General features: G+C 46.8%; 4 protein-coding genes across 4 annotated transcripts in view; 3 read left to right on the top strand and 1 right to left on the bottom strand.

Moving 5' to 3' along the window:
• Positions 1 to 1,126, bottom strand: part of enah (ENAH actin regulator) — a 46,317-nt gene extending 45,191 nt beyond the window's left edge. The window contains exon 1 of the mRNA XM_079754129.1: positions 825 to 1,126. Within this exon, the coding sequence (XP_079610255.1) occupies positions 825 to 829 (5 nt within the window). The 5' untranslated portion in view covers positions 830 to 1,126. The remainder of the gene's footprint in view (positions 1 to 824) is intronic.
• Positions 1,127 to 2,870: 1,744 nt separating this feature from the next.
• Positions 2,871 to 4,858, top strand: srp9 (signal recognition particle 9). Its single transcript, XM_079753165.1, has 3 exons — positions 2,871 to 3,060; positions 3,211 to 3,279; positions 4,232 to 4,858. Exons 1-3 carry the CDS (start codon positions 2,989 to 2,991, stop codon positions 4,349 to 4,351), a joined length of 261 nt encoding a protein of 86 aa, XP_079609291.1. The 5' UTR covers positions 2,871 to 2,988; the 3' UTR covers positions 4,352 to 4,858.
• Positions 4,859 to 5,118: 260 nt separating this feature from the next.
• ephx1 (epoxide hydrolase 1, microsomal (xenobiotic)) lies at positions 5,119 to 15,514 on the top strand. The gene is made up of 10 exons (XM_079753102.1): positions 5,119 to 5,233; positions 5,482 to 5,611; positions 7,476 to 7,662; positions 10,203 to 10,383; positions 11,018 to 11,245; positions 11,497 to 11,626; positions 12,848 to 13,062; positions 13,291 to 13,399; positions 13,943 to 14,062; positions 14,661 to 15,514. The coding sequence occupies exons 3-10, from the start codon at positions 7,480 to 7,482 to the stop codon at positions 14,863 to 14,865; spliced, it is 1,371 nt and encodes a 456-aa protein (XP_079609228.1). The 5' UTR covers positions 5,119 to 5,233; positions 5,482 to 5,611; positions 7,476 to 7,479; the 3' UTR covers positions 14,866 to 15,514.
• A 2,008-nt stretch (positions 15,515 to 17,522) lies between these two features.
• On the top strand, positions 17,523 to 21,831 carry LOC307088271 (transcription factor 23-like; the record flags this gene model as incomplete). Its single annotated transcript, XM_079754121.1, has 4 exons — positions 17,523 to 17,702; positions 20,246 to 20,425; positions 21,004 to 21,147; positions 21,692 to 21,831. The coding sequence occupies 4 exons, from the start codon at positions 17,523 to 17,525 to the stop codon at positions 21,818 to 21,820; spliced, it is 633 nt and encodes a 210-aa protein (XP_079610247.1). The 3' UTR covers positions 21,821 to 21,831.
• Positions 21,832 to 22,500: the final 669 nt, after the last annotated feature.

Below are 22,500 nucleotides of genomic sequence, written 5' to 3'. Positions count from 1 at the left end.
GAGAACAGGGGACAGTTCAATCTGTGAGCACTCGGAGCTCCATCTGAGGAACAAAGCCTCCTGTTGCGTAACTTCGGTCTCACCACTGCAGCGTCCGGACCGCCACGCAGCGACCTCAGCGCGGACCTCTCCCCTCTCCCCTCTCCCCTCTCCCCTCTCCCCGCCCGGGGAAGGAGAAGCAGCCTACCCGGCAGAACCCTCCACACATCTGCTACCGGGCACTCTACGCGTGCACGCTCCCGTGCAATGCATGGTAAACATCCATCGGTCCCTCCCGAGAACCTCAAACCCTCTTCACGAGAAGTCCGCTCGTGAGGCATCAGAATAAATCCTATCCCATAATAATAAGAGATGCAACCATCGGAGCTGAGGGATAATCCGTTTAGCAGCGAGGGCGCACGAATAAAAGAGCAAACGCCATTACCAACCAATGCACGTACACTGCCTTGCAACGTTCAAACACTGCGTGGCTGCGCGCGCGCGTGTGTTTGTTTGCGCCCGCGTGCGTGGAAGGTCCTCTCCCACGCACCGCCGTGTGATCTCGACCCCCGGGGTCCACCCTGTGTCGGGGGGTCCTAGGGTCCCACCGGACCGGGTCCGGACCGACAGGCGGATAGGGTTTCGTCCAGTAAGCAGCCGGGGGGAGCACTGCGGTTCTCGGTAAACCGCTGAAGATGCACATTCAACCGGGTATTTCTGTCCCCCTACAATGTAACGGAACTGGTCTGACACCGGATCCAACACCCCGAAACCAAATCGAATCCCCCCCGGTCCGGTCAAGGACCCCCGACCGAAGCGGTGCTGAGTGTTTGAAGCCGTCTTACCTCATGGCGGTGGGCTGGCTGCTGGCGACTCGGTTCTTCAGTTCAGAAAGTTGTCCGCTCGGCGCGTCGACCGACGGGACGCCGCTGGGGCGACGCGGACTCTGGCGCTAAAAGTAAAATAAAGAAATGAAAAAGAAAATAAAAGTAGCCCACGGTCTCGCCCGCTACATGGTCTGGACGCGACGTCGCCGCGGTGCTGACGCGAGTGCGGTGCGGTGGTCGAGCGGAGAGACGCGGTGTGCTGCTTCCAGCTTGTGGGGTCTGGTCCGCCGCGCCGCTCTCGCCGCTCTGCTGCCGCTCCGACGCTCTGGTGACGCAACGGTTTTTTCACGCGGACGTGTGGCACGCAGAGGACGTAGCGGTTGCCCCTGACAACCCCTCCCGATCTCCTCCCCGCTGGGATGTGAGAAAAATAGTTTGATCGTCAGAGATGTGAAGCGTTGTGGTCGAACCGTTGAGCACATAACACAACCGACAACTTTCCATAGAATATAGTCTAGGCTTGTAGGCTAGTCTACATAACTGAAGTCGAGCCTAACATATCAATATCACATCATATTTACATTTACATTTAGGGCATTTAGCAGACGCTTTTATCCAAAGTGATTTACAATAAGTACATTTGTCAGAAGGAAAAGAAACAACAATATATATTTCTGTCAGCACATTGAGGATGTTCATAGAACCAATTGGCAAGCACTACCAATTGTTAGGCACATCACATATTTAATGATATGACTATGGATGTAGGGTGTTTATAAACTGCTCTTGCTTCATACCACCCTTCCAAGGCAGCAGTTTCCATCCAAACACCTCAGGGAACCCAGAGTACTTGACGTGTGAAGAGCCACTGTATAGTCTCACCTCTAACAGAGATGAGAATAGAAATAAAGTAGCACTGAAAAAACAGAGTCAGAATAGTGACCCTCTCTCTAAGGCGAGCGTTTTATTTTATTTGAAGGTGTGAACTTTTATAAAATGCAATATTCTATAACATATTCAACAAAGCACTTAGAAAAAACAGCATTGCTATTTAACATTGTGATTTGACATCCAACTGTAAAAAAAACTAACTTCATCAACAGCTCCTCCTTTATAATAGCATGACGTCATGTCTCTCCCAACCGTCAATTAAATGTATTTAACGACCCTGAATCCATGACATCACCCCCCCCCCCCCCCAAGGTTTGAATGTTGTTGTAGAACCTGCTGTGTCGACACTATATCTGACTCATTAATCATCTGACACGTTAGACTATACGACCGCAGAAACCCACCAAACAAGACGGTCTAGTAAGGCCTGCTTCTGTCTGACAGACTCACGCACCCTTTCAGTTTCGAGACTGAAAATAAGAGATACCATTCATGCTTTATTAATGAAAGACATGACAGGTCATTCACCTCATTCACCCGGGAGACAACTTTATAATCAGGCTTTAAATAATTTATGTTGCTGCTGCCACCTAGTGTCCAGGAAACGTGATGACACTAATATTATCACTAGATATGATGAACCTCCCTTGTCCTAAACTACCACTGCACGGAAAGAGCATGAATAGGAAGTAATAGTGGTAGTTCTTAGGATTTATTATAAAACTTCTTAAATTCGCTTGTTGTAGGGATATAATAACCTTATAAATTGTATTAAACCGTAAAAATTAACTCTGTACTCCGAAACCCCTGTGCTTCCATCGAGGAACCACCAGGGAGCGCTGTCTAATATTACACCTGGCTCCGGGGCGGGAGAATTTCAGAGTAAAAGGGCAATGAGTTGGATAGAGGAAATAAGTAGAATAATCCACAGAGAAATACATTTGATGCAGACTTAAGAAAAGGTTTAACAATTAAATCTAAAATATGGAAATCGACATTCTAGTTTAAGTTTTCCTCGCACCGCACAAGACACCATATTCTTGTTTTGAAGACACGAACCGGAAGTGGTTGTGTGTGAGGGCGATTTCGTCCCGCTTTATTCCGATTGGATGTCGTCACTGCTGCTCCTCCACATGATTGGTCGCTCTTACGCTGCTGATGTGGACGGTGTTCCTCTGGTGGTCCCGAGTGAGCGAAGCGCAGCAGAGAACCGCTCCGAAAACAGACCGATTTAATTCATAGTTTCACTAACTGTAGAGGATCGTGCTTCGCAGAGGTGTTCCCGAGGACCATGCCGTACTTCCAGACCTGGGAGGAGTTCTCCCGCGCCGCCGAGAAGCTCTACCTGACGGAGCCCATGAAGGTGAAGCTAAACGTGCTAACGGGCTAGCCCCGCCGCACGCCACCAACAGGGCTAGACTCTGGGTCTCGGATAAGGCTCCGTTTTGAGATGGTTCCTGTTCGTGATTGTTGAACAGAAGGTTAACCTGAGGTGTGAACGTCCCTATTTCAGGTCCGGGTGGTTCTGAAGTACCGACACTGTGACGGGAACCTGTGCATCAAAGTGACTGACGACGCGGTGGTATGTGATCACTCAACCCCATTGACCTTATGATGATGATCCCTAAGGATTTTGTGTGTATTGTTGTGTTGTGTGTATTGGTAGCCGTGCTTAAAAAACAAGCTATGTGTATTTCTGAAAGTTGTGCTTCAAATTTGCTTCAGAACTAATGAACGTCTAAACTTTATAATCCGACAGCTGTTCGTAGGCCTTTTATGAAAATACATGCATATATCAATTCAATTCACTGAATGACACAAGTCACAGTTAGAGTCTCAAAGGGCTTAACAGGCTATATATGTATGACACCCCCCTAACTCTAGCCCCCCAGAGGGTTAAACTCCATTAATTAGAAAGGAAGAGGTATTGAGAAGGAACGCTGAGTGGGGGATCCCTCCTGCATGGTTGATTAGGATATATCTGTGATATAATTTACTCAAACGAAAAATACATCTCGAATGGAAAACTGTATTGGGCAGCGTGCTGTTATTGAATCCGAATTGTGACAGTTCACAATAAGCGTTGACAAGGCATCACTCCAGAAGGCTTTAACAATTACATTGAGGGCATTTAGAAGACTCTTTTAGTCAAGAGACTTACAATAAGTACATTTGTCAGAAGAAAGAGAAACAATATATTGCTAGCGGTACAGTAAGGATGTTCATAAAACCAAGTACCAAGCACTAACAATTGTTAGATCATTATATCACATATTAAATGATGTCCCTATGGATGTAGTGTTTTTATAAACTGCTCTTATTACAAACCCTTTTTAGGTTAACTCATTCCCTTTATACAACAGAGATACCATAACATGATATAGATAGTAAGGATAAGACGCTACACAATGCTTAGTACTATCTTTAAATGCCAGGACGTACAACATACAATGAGTGCTTAAGAGGGGGTGGGAGGGCTTTAAGAGGTCGGGTTGTGCTCTCTCGTGCCGTCTGACCCCGCTCTGTCCCCCCAGTGTCTGCAGTACAAGACGGACCAGGCCCAGGACGTGAAGAAGATGGAGAAGCTCCACGGCAAACTCATGAGGCTCATGGTCTCCAAGGAGACGCACAGCAGCGCCATGGAAACGGACTGATGGTTTCCCACGGAAACTAAACCTTGGACTGATTTGTGTGGTGGGGGGGCAGACTGTCCCGGGTTGGGGGGGAGAAGGAGTTGGAGGATGAGGAGTGTTGATGAAGAGCAGGGGGTCAGAGTTCAGCGCGGGTCCTCTGTTGAAAGGTCGTTATTTATTATTTTTAAACAGTGATGGAGGGCGGGGCCTGTAGCGGACCCCCAGCTGCGACCCCTGACCCCTGTGACGGGAGGGACCCCACCCTCCTGAGGAAAGAGTCTTCTGATTATTTGATCATTTCTAAACACACGGCCTCAGCTCTCCGTTTGCGTCCAGTTTTTTGTTTTACAGTTTTTTTTATCAGTGGTTATGTTTTTTTTTTAGTTGTGATGGCCAATAATCATGTGTCGGGCTGTGATCACGTGCCCAGACGTCTCGTACCCCTGGGCAACATGCCCACATCGGGCACGATTTTGTCTACTTTAAAAAAAAGTATTTCATATTCAATAAACTTTTATTTACTCCGGAGATGTGTTTTGTTTTTCCTAGCGAGCGTTACTGGGAAGCTGTTATGGTTTCTCGGGTTTGTGTGTGTTTTTTGTGTGTGACACACTCTCCTACTACCAAGCTCTGTCCCAGTATAAATAGCAGTCAGTGTACCGGTTTGATCAACACAAACCGCAATGGGAACCTCATTGGGCATTATAGGGTTAATAAAAGACTGCCCTCTAGCGGTCATGTACTAACATTGTCCTGACGCGTCACACTTTGCTACATCCGGTTATAATCTGATAAACAACAAATTGAACCAACACTGAATGTTGGATTACTTCCCAATCCCTGAAGTTTATTCACCCCTGCAACCCAGTGGAAAACGTTAAATTAGACCGATAATGGAATACGGTAAAACGTGTATTTGCATGTTTTAATCGCCTTTTGCATATGATTATCGTTGTGTGTTGCGGGATTGTAATCATATTATCACATCAACTACATAATCCTGCAAACTAAGCAATTAAATATTAATTCCTAATATAATTTAGCGAAGGAGAAGGAATCACGTGTCTGGATTAGACCAATAAGGACACGAATTCAGATCTCGCAGCTCATGACCCGTCGTTGTGAACTTTGTTTGGGACCATTAACCACAGCCACTGGGAACTCTGGTCTTGGCCACTGGGAACTCTGGTATCTTGGAGGGAACTCGGCTCTTAACCACTGGGAACTCAGGTCCGCAGCTGGGTGCATTGTTACACGCTGCTGTTGGAGGACGTGAAGCAGGTAAATAAGAGTTCAAACCGCCTGTTTTAACAGGCGTGGATGTCAATGTTTGCAATGAAACGTTGATTGGATTGATCAAAAATGTTAGTGTAATAAATAGATTACAGGTGTAATCGAAGTCAAAGTCAGTTGATAGTTTGTAAATCAATCAAGTATTGTAAGATAATGTTGCGTTACTTTTCAGCGTGTTTGCGTGTGCATGCGTTGATGCGTGATTCTGTGCAGGAATCAAAGGTTACATTTGATGCATGGTCATGTGGCAGAGCTTTCTGCTGCAGCTCTACACCCATTGCTTCATCAAACACCAGTAGGCTCTATAACTTCCATACTGGGCGGTGAGCAGAGTCTGCCACAATACCGCTCATTGTTCTCTTATCCTCCCCAAATGGACTGCAGGATTAAGAGGCAAAACACATGTTTATTATACCATTCGCCATTGCTTTTATGGGATTGTTCAGTTATGTTTATGGTATTTACAAATCTGCAAATGGAAGTCTTCAGGTCAATTTGTTGGCGGTGGACATGAACTTAAATTAAAATACGTGCAACTGTTCTCTCAACTGTACTGCTTACTATGTGTCTCTTTGGTAGACTAAGCTCACCTATTTACCTTTCGGTTTTGCAAAGTAAAAGAATAACCCTCTAACACGGAAGAGATGCGTCTGAACAAGTAAGGATGTTGCACTATAGATAATGTATAACAATGAGCTTGACATCAGGCCAAACTAATACAGACAGTGAGATCATTATCCGCCAAACAGACCCTGAATTCCACTACTCAATACATCATGTTGTCATACTGTGGCAATAAGAATCTGTGTGTTGTACCACTTTCAGCGTGACATTAACGGGTGTTAAATAAATAATCTAAGCATGTGACCAAATTGTATCTGCATAAGCTTTCCAAAGAACCAGACACAAATACCTCCAAGTAATCCTGCCAAACTCCCGGGGGGTTGAATTTATTCTGATGCTGTCTGATCTAAACCACTGTTGACTGCTCTCTGTCCTCATTCTGGCCTTTGCAGTTTCTTATTACTGTTCTGTAGTAGACAGAGGGAGAGAGCTATCTCTCTCACTCTGTTTGTGTGCAGTTATGATGTTTTTCTATTTAATCGGAAGCGATTAGACGCACTGCATTAATCCCAGACTGGAAATCTGGGCCCATTAGCTAGTAATGAGTCTTTGGTTGTTGAACAGACACTTCATCCAAACTGATTTACAGTGATTCCAGGTCAATAAAGGAGCAGGAAGGGGTTATGGGTCTTCCTGCTCTAGGACAGTGATTCTCGGTTAAGGGGTTGTTAAGGGTCAGTTGGGGTCTTTTGAGTGATCACAGAGCAGATGCCAAACCGTAGTCTTCAGAAGGAAGACCATCAATTAAGTAATGTTTCAGTGTAAATCCATGTTTCAATGGCTGAGTATATAATTTTCTTTATCTGCAATTGCTGCAACATTTAGTTAACGCAATGTTTTTAACAGCACATGAAGGCAGGGCTGATTAATGCAATATTGGTGAATACTTGGTGAATACTTAATGACTAAAGACATATGTGGAGTGAGGCTACTCTAGTTGAGAAGAACTGCTAGGATGTCTATAGGTTAGACTGTCAACATTGGGGTACAAACCCAGAACCTTTATCGTTTTACTGTTTACCTTTAGTGATTATCAAACCGTTGGTCAGGGCCCAGCCCAAATCATTTAGGCGTCACTACTGGGCCACAATAATATCTTTTATCAGATTATGACTGTTAAAACCCACACTATATATTTATCGGCCAACCAATAGAATATTCCTTTATATGTCCTAGTGGTTTGGTTCTAGCCGGTGAAACGTGTCCCTTCCTCCCCACCCCTCCCCAGTACCATGTGGTCAGAGGTGCTGGTAACCGTGGTGATGGGGGCGTTGGTGTACTGGGTGTTCCGGCGGACCAGGAGGAAGGTGCTGAAGACGGAGGACGGATGGTGGGGCGCGGGGGAGCCCCCGGTGGGCGGAGACGACGACAGCATCCGACCCTTCACCATCAGCCACAGCCAGGAGGAGATGGAGGTGGGACCTTGACATAACGCATCATAACACAGGCTTTATGAGGGCCTGGTCATAACACAGGCTTTATGAGGACCTGGTCATAACACAGGCTTTATGAGGACCTGGTCATAACGCATCATACCACAGGCTTTATGAGGACCTGGTCGTAACACAGGCTTTATGAGGACCTGGTCATAACGCATCATAACACAGGCTTTATGAGGACCTGGTCGTAACACAGGCTTTATGAGGTCCTGGTCGTAACACAGGCTTTATGAGGGCCTGGTCATAACACAGGCTTTATGAGGACCTGGTCATAACACAGGCTTTATGAGGACCTGGTCATAACGCATCATACCACAGGCTTTATGAGGACCTGGTCGTAACACAGGCTTTATGAGGACCTGGTCATAACGCATCATAACAGGCTTTATGAGGACCTGGTCGTAACAAAGGCTTTATGAGGACCTGGTCGTAACACAGGCTTTATGAGGACCTGGTCATAACGCATCATACCACAGGCTTTATGAGGACCTGGTCGTAACACAGGCTTTATGAGGACCTGGTCGTAACACAGGCTTCATGAGGTCCTGGTCATAACACAGGCTTTATGAGGACCTGGTCATAACGCATCATACCACAGGCTTCATGAGGACCTGGTCGTAACACAGGCTTTATGAGGACCTGGTCGTAACACAGGCTTTATGAGGACCTGGTCGTAACACAGGCTTTATGAGGACCTGGTCATAACACAGGCTTTATGAGGGCCTGGTCATAACACAGGCTTTATGAGGACCTGGTTGTATCACAGGCTTTATGAAGACCTGGTCATAACACAGGCTTTATGAGGACCTGTTCATAACACAGGCTTTATGAGGGCCTGGTCATAACACATAACACAGGCTTTATGAGGACCTGGTCGTAACACAGGCTTTATGAGGTCCTGTTCGTAACACAGGCTTTATGAGGGCCTGGTCATAACACATCATAACACAGGCTTTATGAGGACCTGGACATGACACAAGTTTTATGAGGACCTGGTCGTAACACAGGCTTTATGAGGACCTGGTCATAGCGCATCATACCACAGGTTTTATGAGGACCTGGACATAACACAGGCTTTATGAGGTCCTGGTCATAACACAGGCTTTATGAGGACCTGGTCGTAACACAGGCTTTATGAGGTCTTGGTCATAACACAGGCTTGATGAGGACCTGGTCGTAACACAGGCTTGATGAGGACCTGGTCGTAACACAGGCTTTATGAGGACCTGGTCGTAACACAGGCTTTATGAGTGTGTAACGCGGGTCATTATTGGGAAAATAAGCCCCGACAGGCGAACAGGACACAGACGCGCAGCGGAGGTGTGTTGCTTCGCCCTGAAGGGGCTTATTTTCGATAATGACCGGCGACGTTCTATAAATTATCCTGCTTATTGCACGGCTACTTGCCAAAACGAAAAAATAACTTCACATGGTGTGTCTTTTTACAATTTATTCGTTACCAGCATTCGTAGTGTTGATCAGCAGTGAAATAGTCTGCCAAAGACGTTGACGTCGATTAGCAACCAAAGACGCTGGGGTTGACAAGTTACCGGACTACTAACTACCCATGCAAGTGACAAAGCGTTCCACGGCATTGAGAAGACCCGTGTAATAAAGGCCTTTAATATTTCTGTTTATGGCATAGATTTCTCCTCTAGGCCAATAAAGCAATGATAAAAAAAAACCACAAACGCTCAATCAAAGGAAAGGCCCGGAAAGGCCCTGCCCGACCCGGCTCGAGGATAGTGGTGGGAAATATCGGGTCAATCAAAACCCTCATTGTTTAACATGAATTGGCTAAACAAATGACCACTGTAGCATATTCAAACACAATTCAAATTGTGTAGAGAGAATTATTTCCATTGGTCATTCTGACCGGAGACATTTAGAATTTTTGGTCCACCTCATTTTTTTCCGGTCAATGACCGGTAATTACCGGACAACAGAAACTTTGATCATAACACAGGCTTTATGAGGGCCTGGTCATAACACATCATAACACAGGCTTTATGAGGGCCTGGTCATAACACAGGCTTTATGAGGGCCTGGTCATAACATATCATACCACAGGCTTTATGAGGACCTGGTCATAACACAGGCTTTATGAGGACCTGTTCATAACACAGGCTTTATGAGGACCTGTTCATAACACAGGCTTTATGAGGGCCTGGTCATAACACATCATAACACAGGCTTTATGAGGGCTTGGTCATAACACAGGCTTTATGAGGGCCTGGTCATAACATATCATACCACAGGCTTTATGAGGACCTGGTCATAACACAGGCTTTATGAGGACCTGTTCATAACACAGGCTTTATGAGGACCTGTTCATAACACAGGCTTTATGAGGACCTGGTCATAACACATCATAACACAGGCTTTATGAGGACCTGGTCATAACAAATCATAACACACATGAAAATGGTGTGTTTGTGTGTTTGTGTAAGTACTGATATGTGTGTGGTGCTTAAGTGTGTTAGTGACAGTGTTACTGATAGGTGTCTTGTTGTCAGGACCTGTACCGCAGGCTGGATGCCACGCGTCCAGTTGCCTCGCTGGAGGACAGCCAGTTCCACTACGGGATGAACTCCCAGTGCCTGGCCAAGGTGGTGTCCTACTGGAGACGGGATTTCGACTGGAGGAGGCAGGTGGACAAGATCAACCAGTACCCCCACTACAAGACCACCATCGAGGGTCAGAACCACACACACACAGACACACACACACACACACACACACACACACACACACACACACACACACACACACACACACACACAAACACACACACCATTTTCATTTGAGGCCCTCCTGACCGTATTTCTGACCAATCAGGGTATCTCTTTCCTGATTCGTTCAAGGAATCCATCATGACTGTCAATCAGAGTTGCATACACGCACCACTTCTCAATGGCAAGGATAGAAGATATAGAACCTTTAACCTTCCCTACAGAACCTTTAAAGGGGACAAATCATACCACCAGGGGTGAGTGTGATTAGCCATTACAAGCAGGTTTGAAAATGTGCAGCATTGTGACATCACAGGTTGGCGTGTCCATCTATCTGTCACACATCTAGATGGACACGCCCACCTGTGATGTCACAATGCTGCACATTTTGAAAACGGCTTGTAATGGCTAATCACACTCACACCTGGTGGTATGATATGTCCCCTTTAACCTTCCCTACAGAACCTTTAACCTTCCCTACATAATGAGTGTACATTCCCTCATCAATTACCTCATCCCCTTTCAATGAAGTGTGTTGAACCAGGAAGTGATGTCACAGGAAGTGAGGTCAATTTGTGTGTGTGTGTGCATCTCCCCAGGTATCGACGTGCACTACGTGCACGTGAAGCCCAAGAGCCTGCCTGTGGGGGCGCGCACGGTGCCTATTGTGCTGGTGCACGGCTGGCCTGGCTCCTTCTACGAGTTTTACGGCCTGATCCCGCTGCTGACCGCCGCCGTCGCCCCCGGCAACACGGACGGCCCCCACCTGGAGGTCATCTGCCCCTCCCTCCCCGGATACGGCTTCTCTGGAGCGCCGCACAAGAAAGGTGTGTGTGTGTGTGTGTGTGTGTGTGTGTGTGTGTGTGTGTGTGTGTGTGTGTGTGTGTGTGTGTGCGTGTGTGTGTATGTGTGTGTGTGTGTGTGTGTGTGTGTGCGTGTGTGTGTGTGCGTGTGCGTGTGTGTGTGTAACAGTGTTTAACTCTGTGTGTGTGTGTGTGTGTGTAACAGTGTTTAACTCTGTGTGTGTGTGTGTGTGTAACAGTGTTTAACTCTGTGTGTGTGTGTGTGTGTGTAACAGGGTTTGACTCCCTGTGTGCGGCCCGTGTGTTCCACAAGCTGATGGGCCGTCTGGGCTTCCAGCGGTACTACGCCCATGGAGGCGACTGGGGGGGGCTGGTGACCACCAACATGGCCCAGCTGGAGTCTGAGTACACAAACACACACACACACACACACACACACACACACACACATGCACACACAGAGTTAAACACTTACACACACACACAAATACACACACACACACACACACGCACACAGAGTTAAACACTGTTACACACACACACACACACACAGTTAAACACTGTTACACACACACACACACACACACACACACACACACACACACACACACACACACAAATAAATGCACGCACATACAGACACGCATGCACGCACATACAGACACACATGCAAACACAAACACATGCACTCACATACAAACTCGCATGCATACACGCACGTATTAGGGATGTTAACCGATGACCGTTTGACCGATGGTTGACCGAATCAACGCTAACCGATCAATCTTGTCGCTTGTCGGTTAATGTTTGGGTTCAGTGTGGACTGTGGAGTGTGTGTTGGTTTCACTTCACACAAAAAGATGATCAGATGAGGTGACTTATTGGAAGTTGGACAGACACCACGTCTCTGGCCCACTGTTTAATTTCTCCTCAAGTCTTAATTATTCCAGTATGGGAGCGGCGGAGAATATGAGCTCTAAATTATTATGGACAGTAGACTAAACGCTATAAGACTACAGTTAGCCATCTCATTCCAGGATCTTTTAGTGTGAAGTGAAAACAATTATCCCTCAAACTTAGTTTTTCCGTCTCCTCCAAACTAAACAAGCGGCGTCTCTTCGGAGCTGTCATTTTCTTAAATGAGCCGCGGCAATGTTTAAAATGAGCTCCTAACGCTGCCCTCTTCCGATTGGCCCCTGGTGAATCCCTGGGTCTCAACGAGGTCCGCGCCACCTCAGACCAGTGTGGGCGTTCGAGCCCGCTCTCTCCACACGGTCAACTTGCAGTCAGCGCCTCGTGTTTCAATTCAAACGCAGGTCGTGCCGCGTTACAGCCACTGCCTCTCGCAGGCGGCTGGCGCCGTGCGAAATGGCTGTTACTTCAAATAGCACATTTTAATTTGATTGTTAACCAGTTCCATCCCTAGCGCGTACGCATACTCCTAGATGCGCCCACACAAAGACTGACCCATAAATGCACACACAACACATATTTCCAAACACACACACACGCACACATTTACGCAGACACATACAAGCACATAAACGCACAAAAACACGCCGCCTGCCTATACAGTGATGCTGGTTCAGCCAGGGTGTAACTCCTTGCCCCCCACCGGCGCTGCAGGGCCGTGAAGGGCCTGCACATCAACTTCGCCCCGAGTACCAGCCCCAGCGTCGCCATGGTGACCTCGTTGATGCTGGGCCACCGCTTCCCCTCGCTGTTCGGCTTCACGCCCTTCGACCTCCAGCGCATCTTCCCCCTCAAGGAGAACCTGTTCTTCGAGCCGGTCCGGGAGTCGGGATACATGCACATCCAGGCCACCAAGCCGGACACCGTCGGTGAGAGCCAATCACACGGTACCAGGAGGCTGAGGATCAGCCAATCGCAAAGAACCAGGAAGTTGGTTATGGTCATTGTTCTGAGCCAGGGTTCTGAGCAGGGTTCTCCCCCAGGGTTCTGAGCAGGGTTCTGAGCAGTGTTCTCTCCCAGGGTTCTGAGCCAGGGTTCTGAGCAGGGTTCTGAGCAGGGTTCTCGCCCAGGGTTCTGACGGCAGCTCTGTGTTTCAGGGCGTGGTCTGAACGACTCCCCGGTTGGCCTGGCGGCGTACATCCTGGAGAAGTTCTCCACCTGGACTGACAAGAGCTTCAAGAACCTGGAGGACGGAGGGCTCACCAGGTGGGACCCCTTTAGAACACTGTAGAACCATAGAGAACATTATAGAACCATAGAGAACACTGTAGAACCATAGAGAACATTATAGAACCATAGAGTTCACTGTAAAACCATATAGAACCATAGAGTTCACTGTAGAACCATCAAGAATGTTATCGAACCATAGAGAACACTGTAGAACCATAGAGAATGTTATCGAACCATAGAGAACACTGTAGAACCATAGAGAACATTATAGAACCATAGAGAACACTGTAGAACCATAGAGAATGTTATCGAACCATAGAGAACACTGTAGAACCATAGAGAACATTATAGAACCATAGAGTACACTGCAGAACCATAGAGAACGTTATAGAACTATAGAGTTCACTGTAGAACCTGGAGGACTCACCAGGTGAGGACCCTTTAGAACACTGTAGAACCTTAGAGAACGTGATAAAACCTGGAAGACTCACCATGTGGGAACCAAGCACAACTTAGAACCGGAGAAAACGTTAGAGTATGTTGTAGCAGTAGTAATAGCAGCCCCCCCGTGTCCCTCAGGAAGTTCTCTCTGGACGACCTGCTGACCAACGTGATGATCTACTGGACGTCCGGCTGCATCGTGTCCTCCATGCGCTTCTACAAGGAGAACTTCAGCCAGCTGGGGGCCCCTCACACCAAGTAGGTCCTCAGACACCTGGGGGCCGTCCACCCACCCAACCGCCTCCTCCTGGTCCTCCTCTGGTCCTCCTGGTCCTCCTCTGGTCCTCCTCTGGTCCTCCTCCTCTTCTCCTCCTGCTCCTCCTCTGGTCCTCCTGGTCCTCCTCTGGTCCTCCTCTGGTCCTCCTCCTCTTCTCCTCCTGGTCCTCCTCTGGTCCTCTTGGTTCTCCTCTGGTCCTCCTGGTCCTCCTCTGGTCCTCCTGGTTCTCCTGCTCCTCCTCTGGTTCTCCTCTGGTCCTCCTGGTTCTCCTTTGGTCCTCCTCTTCTCCTCCTGCACCTCCTCTGGTCCTCCTGGTTCTCCTCTGGTCCTCCTGGTCCTCCTCTGGTCCTCCTGCTCCTCCTCTTGTCCTCCTCCTCTTCTCCTCGTGCTCCACCTCACGGTTCCTCTATACCTAACGGTTCTCCTCTGTTCCTCCTGGTCCTTCTCTGCTCCTCCTCTGTCCCTCACGGTTCCTCTCTACCTAACGGTTCTCCTCTGGTCCTCCTGGTCCTCCTGGTTCTCCTGCTCCTCCTCTGGTCCTCCTGTTCCTGGTCCCTCACGGCCCTCCTCTCCCTCCAGGGTCCCGGTCTACGTGCCCACGGGCGTGGCCTGCTTCCCCAACGAGCTGATGCACGCGCCCCGGCTCTGGGTGAAGCAGAAGTACCACAACCTGCGCTCCTACTCGCACATGGCCCGCGGCGGACACTTCGCCGCCATGGAGGAGCCGGGCCTCATGGCCCAGGACCTGCTGGCCTTCATCAGCATGACCGAGAAGAGGAAATAAAGACGGTAGAGGGAGAGAGAACAAGTGGAAAGAGAGCGAGAGGGAGAAAGAGGAGAGGGAGGGAGACAGAGAGAGAGAGAAATAAGCAGGGATAAAGAATATGAAAAGAGATGGAGGCATTGAGGTAGTTCACACATTTACCCGTTAACATATTAAAGGACCTTTTTATGTAACGACAGTAAATCATATTAAGTTCATTAATACAGTAAAATGTTAATTGACCTGCTAATTAATAGAGATGAATATGAATTGCTAGTGTAGACAGTTAATACTTAAACTACATTTTATCCCAGAAAATAAAACATTTTTCGTTTTTTATAGCCTTAAAAGTGGTGGCACCAAACTCTTAGTTCACTGGGGGCCAACCGATCGTTTCCGTTGAGCTTGGGTTCAGAAAGAGCTGGAGCACTGATGTTATCACAGGTCATGTCATAGCAGGTCATGTGAACACGCTTACACACAATAAAACTAGCATGCTAGCCCATGTAGCACTTGCCATGCTAGTGCTACATGGGCTTGCAGCCTAGTTTTAGTTTTTCAATAAGATAAAATAGAATTTTGGAAAAGTATTAGTTTACAGATTTTTACAGATCGTTAATTTTGTTATGCTTAAATCTATTGATTGATAATAAATCAATAAAAACATGGATCCTGGCTTGTTTCAGTACTCACACACACACACACAATCATCAGTACACATTTAACACACAAACCGTATCATCAGTACACAATGAACACACACACACATCAGGGACTAACAAAGAAACAGACATGCCTTATGCTAATGTTCAATAAAGTTACATTCAACTTCATACCTTGAATTACAGAGATTAATCAAATTGAAGAACCGAGTGGATTAATCACACTGAACATATCTGATGAATTCACACACAAATAATCTCTACACACGGATGAGCACGCAAACATTAGCGCAGACCCCGCCCCCATCGGTTTCCCAAGCCCCCATGGCCTAGCAGCCCCCCCCAGACAGACCCGGCTCACCCCCGGTCCAACTGTCTGTCTATCTGTGTCTCCCTCTCTCTCTCTGTCTCTCTCTCTCTCTCTCTCCCCCCCCCTCTCTCTCTCTCTCTCTCTCCCTCTCTCTCTCTCTCTCCCCCCCTCTCTCTCTCTCTCTCTCTCTCTGTCTCTCTCTCTCTCCCCCCCTCTCTCTCTCTCTCTCTCTCTCTGTCTCTCTCTCTCTCCCCCTCCTCTCTCTCTCTCTCTCCCCCCCCTCTCTCTCTCCCTCTCCCCCCCCCCCTCTCTCTCTCTCTCTCCCTCTCGCTCTCTCTCTCCCCCCCCCCTCTCTCTCTCTCTCTGTCTCTCTCTCTCCCCCCTCCTCTCTCTCTCTCTCTCCCTCTCTCTCTCTCTCTCCCCCCCTCTCTCTCTCTCTCTCTCTCTCTGTCTCTCTCTCTCTCCCCCTCCCCTCTCTCTCTCTGTCTCTCTCTGTTTCTCTCTCTCTCCCCCCCCTCTCTCTCTCTCTCTCTCCCTCGCTCTCTCTCTCCCCCCCTCTCTCTCTCTCTCTCTCTGTCTCTCTCTCTCTCCCCCCCTCTCTCTCTCTCTCCCCCCCCTCTCTCTCTCTCTCTCTCTATCCCTCTCTCTGCATCTCTCCCTCTCTCCCCCCCTCTTGCTCTTCATCTCTCTCTCTTTCTCTCTCTCCCTCTCTCTCTATCCCTCTCTCTCTCCCTCTTTCTCTCTCTCCCCCTCTTGCTCTTCATCTCTCTCTCCCTCTCTCTCCCTCTCTCTCTATCCCTCTCTCTCTCCTTCTTTCTCTCTCTCCCCCTCTTGCTCTTCATCTCTCTCGCTCTTCGTCTCTCTCACTCTCTCACTCTCTCTCTCTCTGCGTTGCCAGGGGAGGATTTGGACGAGCAGACGGGAGATAAGGACCACTGTACGTTCCCCACATTACCTCACCCGATAAGGAGAGAGAGAGAGGAAGAGAGACATAGAGCACCAGAGAGAGGGAGAGAAAGGAGAGCGAGGAGGGAGGAGAGAAAAAGGTGAGGAGGAGAGAAATAAGGGAGGAGAGAGCGAAAAGGGAGGAGAGATGCTAGGAGTAAAGATAGTTGTAAGGATCTAAGTAACATGTGTTGATGAGTTGAGGATAGATCCAGAGACCAGGAGGCACCAACAGGGTCCAGAACCTTCCTGTTGGACCCAGGACCTCACCAGGGACCCTTACCACAGGCAGACGGACCCTCCGACCCAGACCCAGGACTGATCCATCACACGCAGAGTGTGTCCACGTGGTTCCGGTCCGGAAAAGCTCCGGTGACGACCTGGACCCAAGGAAACCAGGAGACAGACCCCCCCCTGGAGACAGACCCCCCCCAGGACCCAGCCTACAGGATCCCTCGGACCGGACCCTCGGACCGGACCCTCGGACCGGACCCCTCGGACCGGACCCTCGGACCGGACATCTCGTAGGACCCCTCAGACCGGACCCCTCGGACCGGACCCTCGGACCGGACCCTCGGACCGGACCCCTCGGACCGGACCCTCGGACCGGACATCTCGTAGGACCCCTCAGACCAGACCCTCAGACCGGACCCTCAGACCGGACCCTCGGACCGGACCCCTCGGACCGGACCCTCGGACCGGACCCTCGGACCGGACCCTCGGACCGGGGAGTGGTCTATCGGCCGGCTCCACCGGGCTCCATGGAGCAGACGCCCCTGGAGGGCCTCATGTCCATCTCGGGGGTCCACGGGACCGCATGCCTGGACGCGGGCCGGCAGAAACCCCCCCGGCCCGGCCGGCTACGCCAGCCCCCCAGCTGGGTGAGTCCCCTGCAGGGCCCCCAGTGGTACTGCAGGGGACTCACCCAGCACCCCAGCTGGGTGAGTCCCCTGCAGGGCCCCCAGTGGTACTGCAGGAGGGACCTACTGAACAACACGCTGTTACTGTTCTACTGCTGTATTAATACATACTGCTACTACATGTATTAATGATACTACTACTATATTAATACATACTGCTACTACATGTATTAATGCATACTACTACAACATGTATTAATGCATACTACTACTACATTAATACATACTGCTACTACTATATTAATACATACTGCTACTACATGTATTAATGCATACTACTACTACATTAATACATACTGCTACTACATTAATACATACTGCTACTACTATATTAATACATACTGCTACTACATGTATTAATGCATACTACTACTACATTAATACATACTGCTACTACATGTATTAATGCATACTACTACTACATTAATACATACTGCTACTACATTAATACATACTGCTACTACATGTATTAATGCATACTACTACTACATTAATACATACTGCTACTACTATATTAATACATACTGCTACTACATGTATTAATGCATACTACTACTACATTAATACATACTGCTACTACTATATTAATACATACTGCTACTACATGTATTAATGCATACTACTACTACATTAATACATACTGCTACTACATTAATACATACTGCTACTACTATATTAATACATACTGCTACTACATGTATTAATGCATACTACTACTACATTAATACAGACTGCTACTACATGTATTAATGCATACTACTACTACATTAATACATACTGCTACTACTATATTAATACATACTGCTACTACATGTATTAATGCATACTACTACTACATTAATACATACTGCTACTACTATATTAATACATACTGCTACTACATGTATTAATGCATACTACTACTACATTAATACATACTGCTACTACATGTATTAATGCATACTACTACTACATTAATACATACTGCTACTACTATATTAATACATACTGCTACTACATGTATTAATGCATACTACTACTACATTAATACATACTGCTACTACATGTATTAATGCATACTACTACTACATTAATACATACTGCTACTACTATATTAATACATACTGCTACTACATGTATTAATGCATACTACTACTACATTAATACATACTGCTACTACATGTATTAATGCATACTACTACTACATTAATACATACTGCTACTACTATATTAATACATACTGCTACTACTATATTAATACATACTGCTACTATATTAATACATACTGCTACTACATGTATTAATGCATACTACTACTACATTAATACATACCGCTACTACATGTATTAATGCATACTACTACTACATTAATACATACTGCTACTACATGTATTAATGCATACTACTACTACATTAATACATACTGCTACTACATTAATACATACTGCTACTACATGTATTAATGCATACTACTACTACATTAATACATACTGCTACTACTATATTAATACATACTGCTGCTACTATATTAATACATACTGCTACTACATGTATTAATGCATACTACTACTACATTAATACATACTGCTACTACATTAATACATACTGCTACTACATGTATTAATGCATACTACTACATATAGGAAAACATACCACTACTTCAGCATATATTTTTACATTCTACTATTTCATGTGTTTATACATACTACTACTACACGTATTATTACATAATACTACTACTAAATATATTAATACATACTACTACTACATATGTTAATACATACTACTACTACTACATGTATTAACACATGTTACTACTACATATATAAACACATACTACTACTTATTCTACATATAATAATATACCACTACTGCTGCTGCTACTACTACTACTACTACAGCAATTACTATTAAATATTATATTTCTAACAATTGAATTAAACACGATCGGAATAAAAGTTGAGTTAAACCTGGAATGAGATGAACGTACAAGAATGTGTTCTTACCATAAAACAGTCTGACCTGTCAGAGACAACAGACAAAGCGCTGAGAGTATTATGGGATGCAAGATGGATGAGGAAGAGGAGGAAGATGGCAAAAACTATTATAAATGAGGGAGAGAGGTTTAGTTTAATGTGTGGAGGAGAGGAGCTCTGTGCGTTGAGCTGCTGAGGCACTGACCCCGATGGCACTACGGCGGAGACTTGACCCAGAATTATAATTTGCTCTTCATGGTTGTGAACTTGTGTTGAGTGAGATTTGGAATCATTACTCTAACAATACTACGCTGTACCTCTATTCAAGTCAATCCATCCTGGGGATTTCTCAGTTGTTGTTTTTTAATAGGGTCAGGTTAAAAACATCCCGGTGTTACCTAGCTGGAGGCCATGCTCGCAGAGGAACCCGGCCTCACTTTTTGTAGTAAATAACGTATGTCTTGACGAAGCGTCAACCTTTTTAGACAACACTTCTACCTACAACTCAAACCACTAGAGGGCGCTAACGGGAACAGTTACTTAGTGCAGGTTTAAAATTAAAATGACTTCTCCTCAACCAATAAACACTAACCCTCTCATCTGTTGAAGCCTGTGCTGCAGGTCCACAGTGAGCCCAGGTCCCATGTTGGTCCCGGTCCGCGGGGCCTGGGTGGTCCAGAGGGGTCTGGGGTCGCGGCCCGGGGTCTGCGGTCCCACCACTCCCCGGAGAACGCAGCGCGAGAGCGCAGCCGCGTACGCAACCTGCGGCAGGCCTTCCACAGCCTGCAGGTACACACACACACACACTGCAGGTACACACACACACACTGCAGGTACACACACACACACACACACACTGCAGGTACACACACACACACACACACTGCAGGTACACACACACACACACACACTGCAGGTACGCACACACACACACACACTGCAGGTACACACACACACACACACACACAATGCAAGTACACACAAACAAACACACACACACTGCAGGTACACATGCACACACACATATAGACACACACACACACACTGCAGGTACATACACACTGCAGATACACACACACACACACTGCAGGTAGAAACACACACACACACCCAAACACACTGCAGATACACAAGCACAATGCAGGTACACACACACACACGCAAACACACTGCCGGTACACACAAGCACACACACACACACAGCCGGTACACACACACATACACATACACGTACTGCACATACATACACACACATTTCATATGAATGTGCGTATATATATATATATATATATATATATATATATATATATATATATATATGCATGTATATATTAATAAGTATTAAAGCAGCTCCTCCGGTCCAGTAGGCGGCTCTGCCCTCGGTCCCTCCAGACACCAAACTGTCCAAGCTGGACGTGCTGCTGCTGGCCACCAACTACATCACCCAGCTGTCAGACACCCTGCAGAGGGGCGGAGCCTCCCAGCCCAGCCTGCCTCTCCACCCCGTTAAGGTCAGCCCAGCGGGCTTCAAACGCACCCCAACACCCCGGGGGAGGTTAGCCATGGGGGTTAGGGTTAGGGCCCTAACCATAAAGGTCCAGATGGACCGGCAGGGGCTCAGGAAGCCCCAGGGCGCCCAGGGCTTCCTGAGCCCCTGACTCCTAGCCGCTCCCAGTTAGCTGGATGTTCCCTTGTTCCCCGCCATTGTGAATGCTCTTTTTTTTTTTATGTAGTCCACCATTCCGTGTTTAGATGGAACTATTCCAAGTGTTTACATAAAACGATTCTTAACATTTAGATAAAATCACTCCAAATGTTTTGATGCAACCATTCCAATATTTCCATGGAAGCATTCACAAAATTCAGATGGAACCCTCTCCAATGATTAGACCAAACCATTCCAAATTTTTGGTTAAGCCATTTCCAATGATTCGACTTGTTTCCAATTAAGACCAACCATTCCCAAGGATTAGATGGAACCATTCCAGCACCAGACTATCCTACATGTGGAACATGGCAGAACGTTTCCTAACCTCTCCTTCCTGTCTGTTGCAGAAGTGGCCGATGCGCTCGCTGCTCTACTGCAGTAACGTGGGAGAGCTTCTCTCTGCCAATCAGAAGTCAGCGCAATCACAGGAAGTGACACGCCCACCAAGTCCTAAGTTTGAAAACATCTGCGAATGATTGAGTTTTACCCAACGTAGTGCACTAAAACCCCAAGGTTGTGCATTAAAACCCAAGGTCATGCACTAACCACAAGCCAGTGAACTGAAACCCAAGTTAGTGTGCTCCTTAACCCCAAGGTAGGGCACTGAAACCCAGAGGTCGTTCACTTAAACCCAAGGTTGTGCACTAAAACCCAATAAAGTGCACAAACACCCAAATAGTGCACTTAAACTCATCCTATTACAATGAGATGTACATGATTTCTACTGCTACGCAAAGTGATTTATTTGAATGTAATATTTTATTAAATCAGACCTGTATCTCCTAATATTTTATTTGAATGTAATATTTTATTATTTCATGCCTGTATTTCCTAATATTTTATTTGAATGTAATATTTTATTAAAAAATGTATCTCTCAGTTTCATCTTCTTTATTGTGGTGGTGAGGAGATGGCAATAAATCATGAATGTGTTCATATGTCGAACCACACACAAACTGGGTGACATTGGTTAAAGGTTTGGTTAAAGTCTAAACACTAACCCTTGGGTTAGCATTAGTTAGTGAGGGGCGGTTAGTTAGGGAACCAACAATGGGTGGATGGGTGTGTTATAAAGGTCTCTGTTAGTTAAAATAGCAAACACACCAACCGCCTAACCCATACCCTAGTAGTAAGTTAGTTAACCTCTAATCATACC

The sequence above is a fragment of the Pollachius pollachius genome, assembly GCF_949987615.1.
Source record: "Pollachius pollachius genome assembly, chromosome: 16".
Classification (NCBI taxonomy): domain Eukaryota; kingdom Metazoa; phylum Chordata; class Actinopteri; order Gadiformes; family Gadidae; genus Pollachius; species Pollachius pollachius.
Note: the sequence above shows the minus strand (reverse complement) of the source record. Positions and strands in the feature narration are given on the sequence as shown.

Excerpts from the sequence above, each read along its gene's own strand:
- srp9 (XM_079753165.1), top strand. The coding sequence starts at position 2,989 with ATGCCGTACTTCCAGACCTGGGAGGAGTTCTCCCGCGCCGCCGAGAAG. Across the intron at positions 3,061-3,210 it reads ACCTGACGGAGCCCATGAAG|GTCCGGGTGGTTCTGAAGTA; the intron begins GTGAAGCTAAAC and ends TCCCTATTTCAG. Across the intron at positions 3,280-4,231 it reads AAGTGACTGACGACGCGGTG|TGTCTGCAGTACAAGACGGA; the intron begins GTATGTGATCAC and ends CTGTCCCCCCAG.
- ephx1 (XM_079753102.1), top strand. The coding sequence starts at position 7,480 with ATGTGGTCAGAGGTGCTGGTAACCGTGGTGATGGGGGCGTTGGTGTAC. Across the intron at positions 10,384-11,017 it reads CTACAAGACCACCATCGAGG|GTATCGACGTGCACTACGTG; the intron begins GTCAGAACCACA and ends GCATCTCCCCAG. Across the intron at positions 14,063-14,660 it reads CTGGGGGCCCCTCACACCAA|GGTCCCGGTCTACGTGCCCA; the intron begins GTAGGTCCTCAG and ends CTCTCCCTCCAG.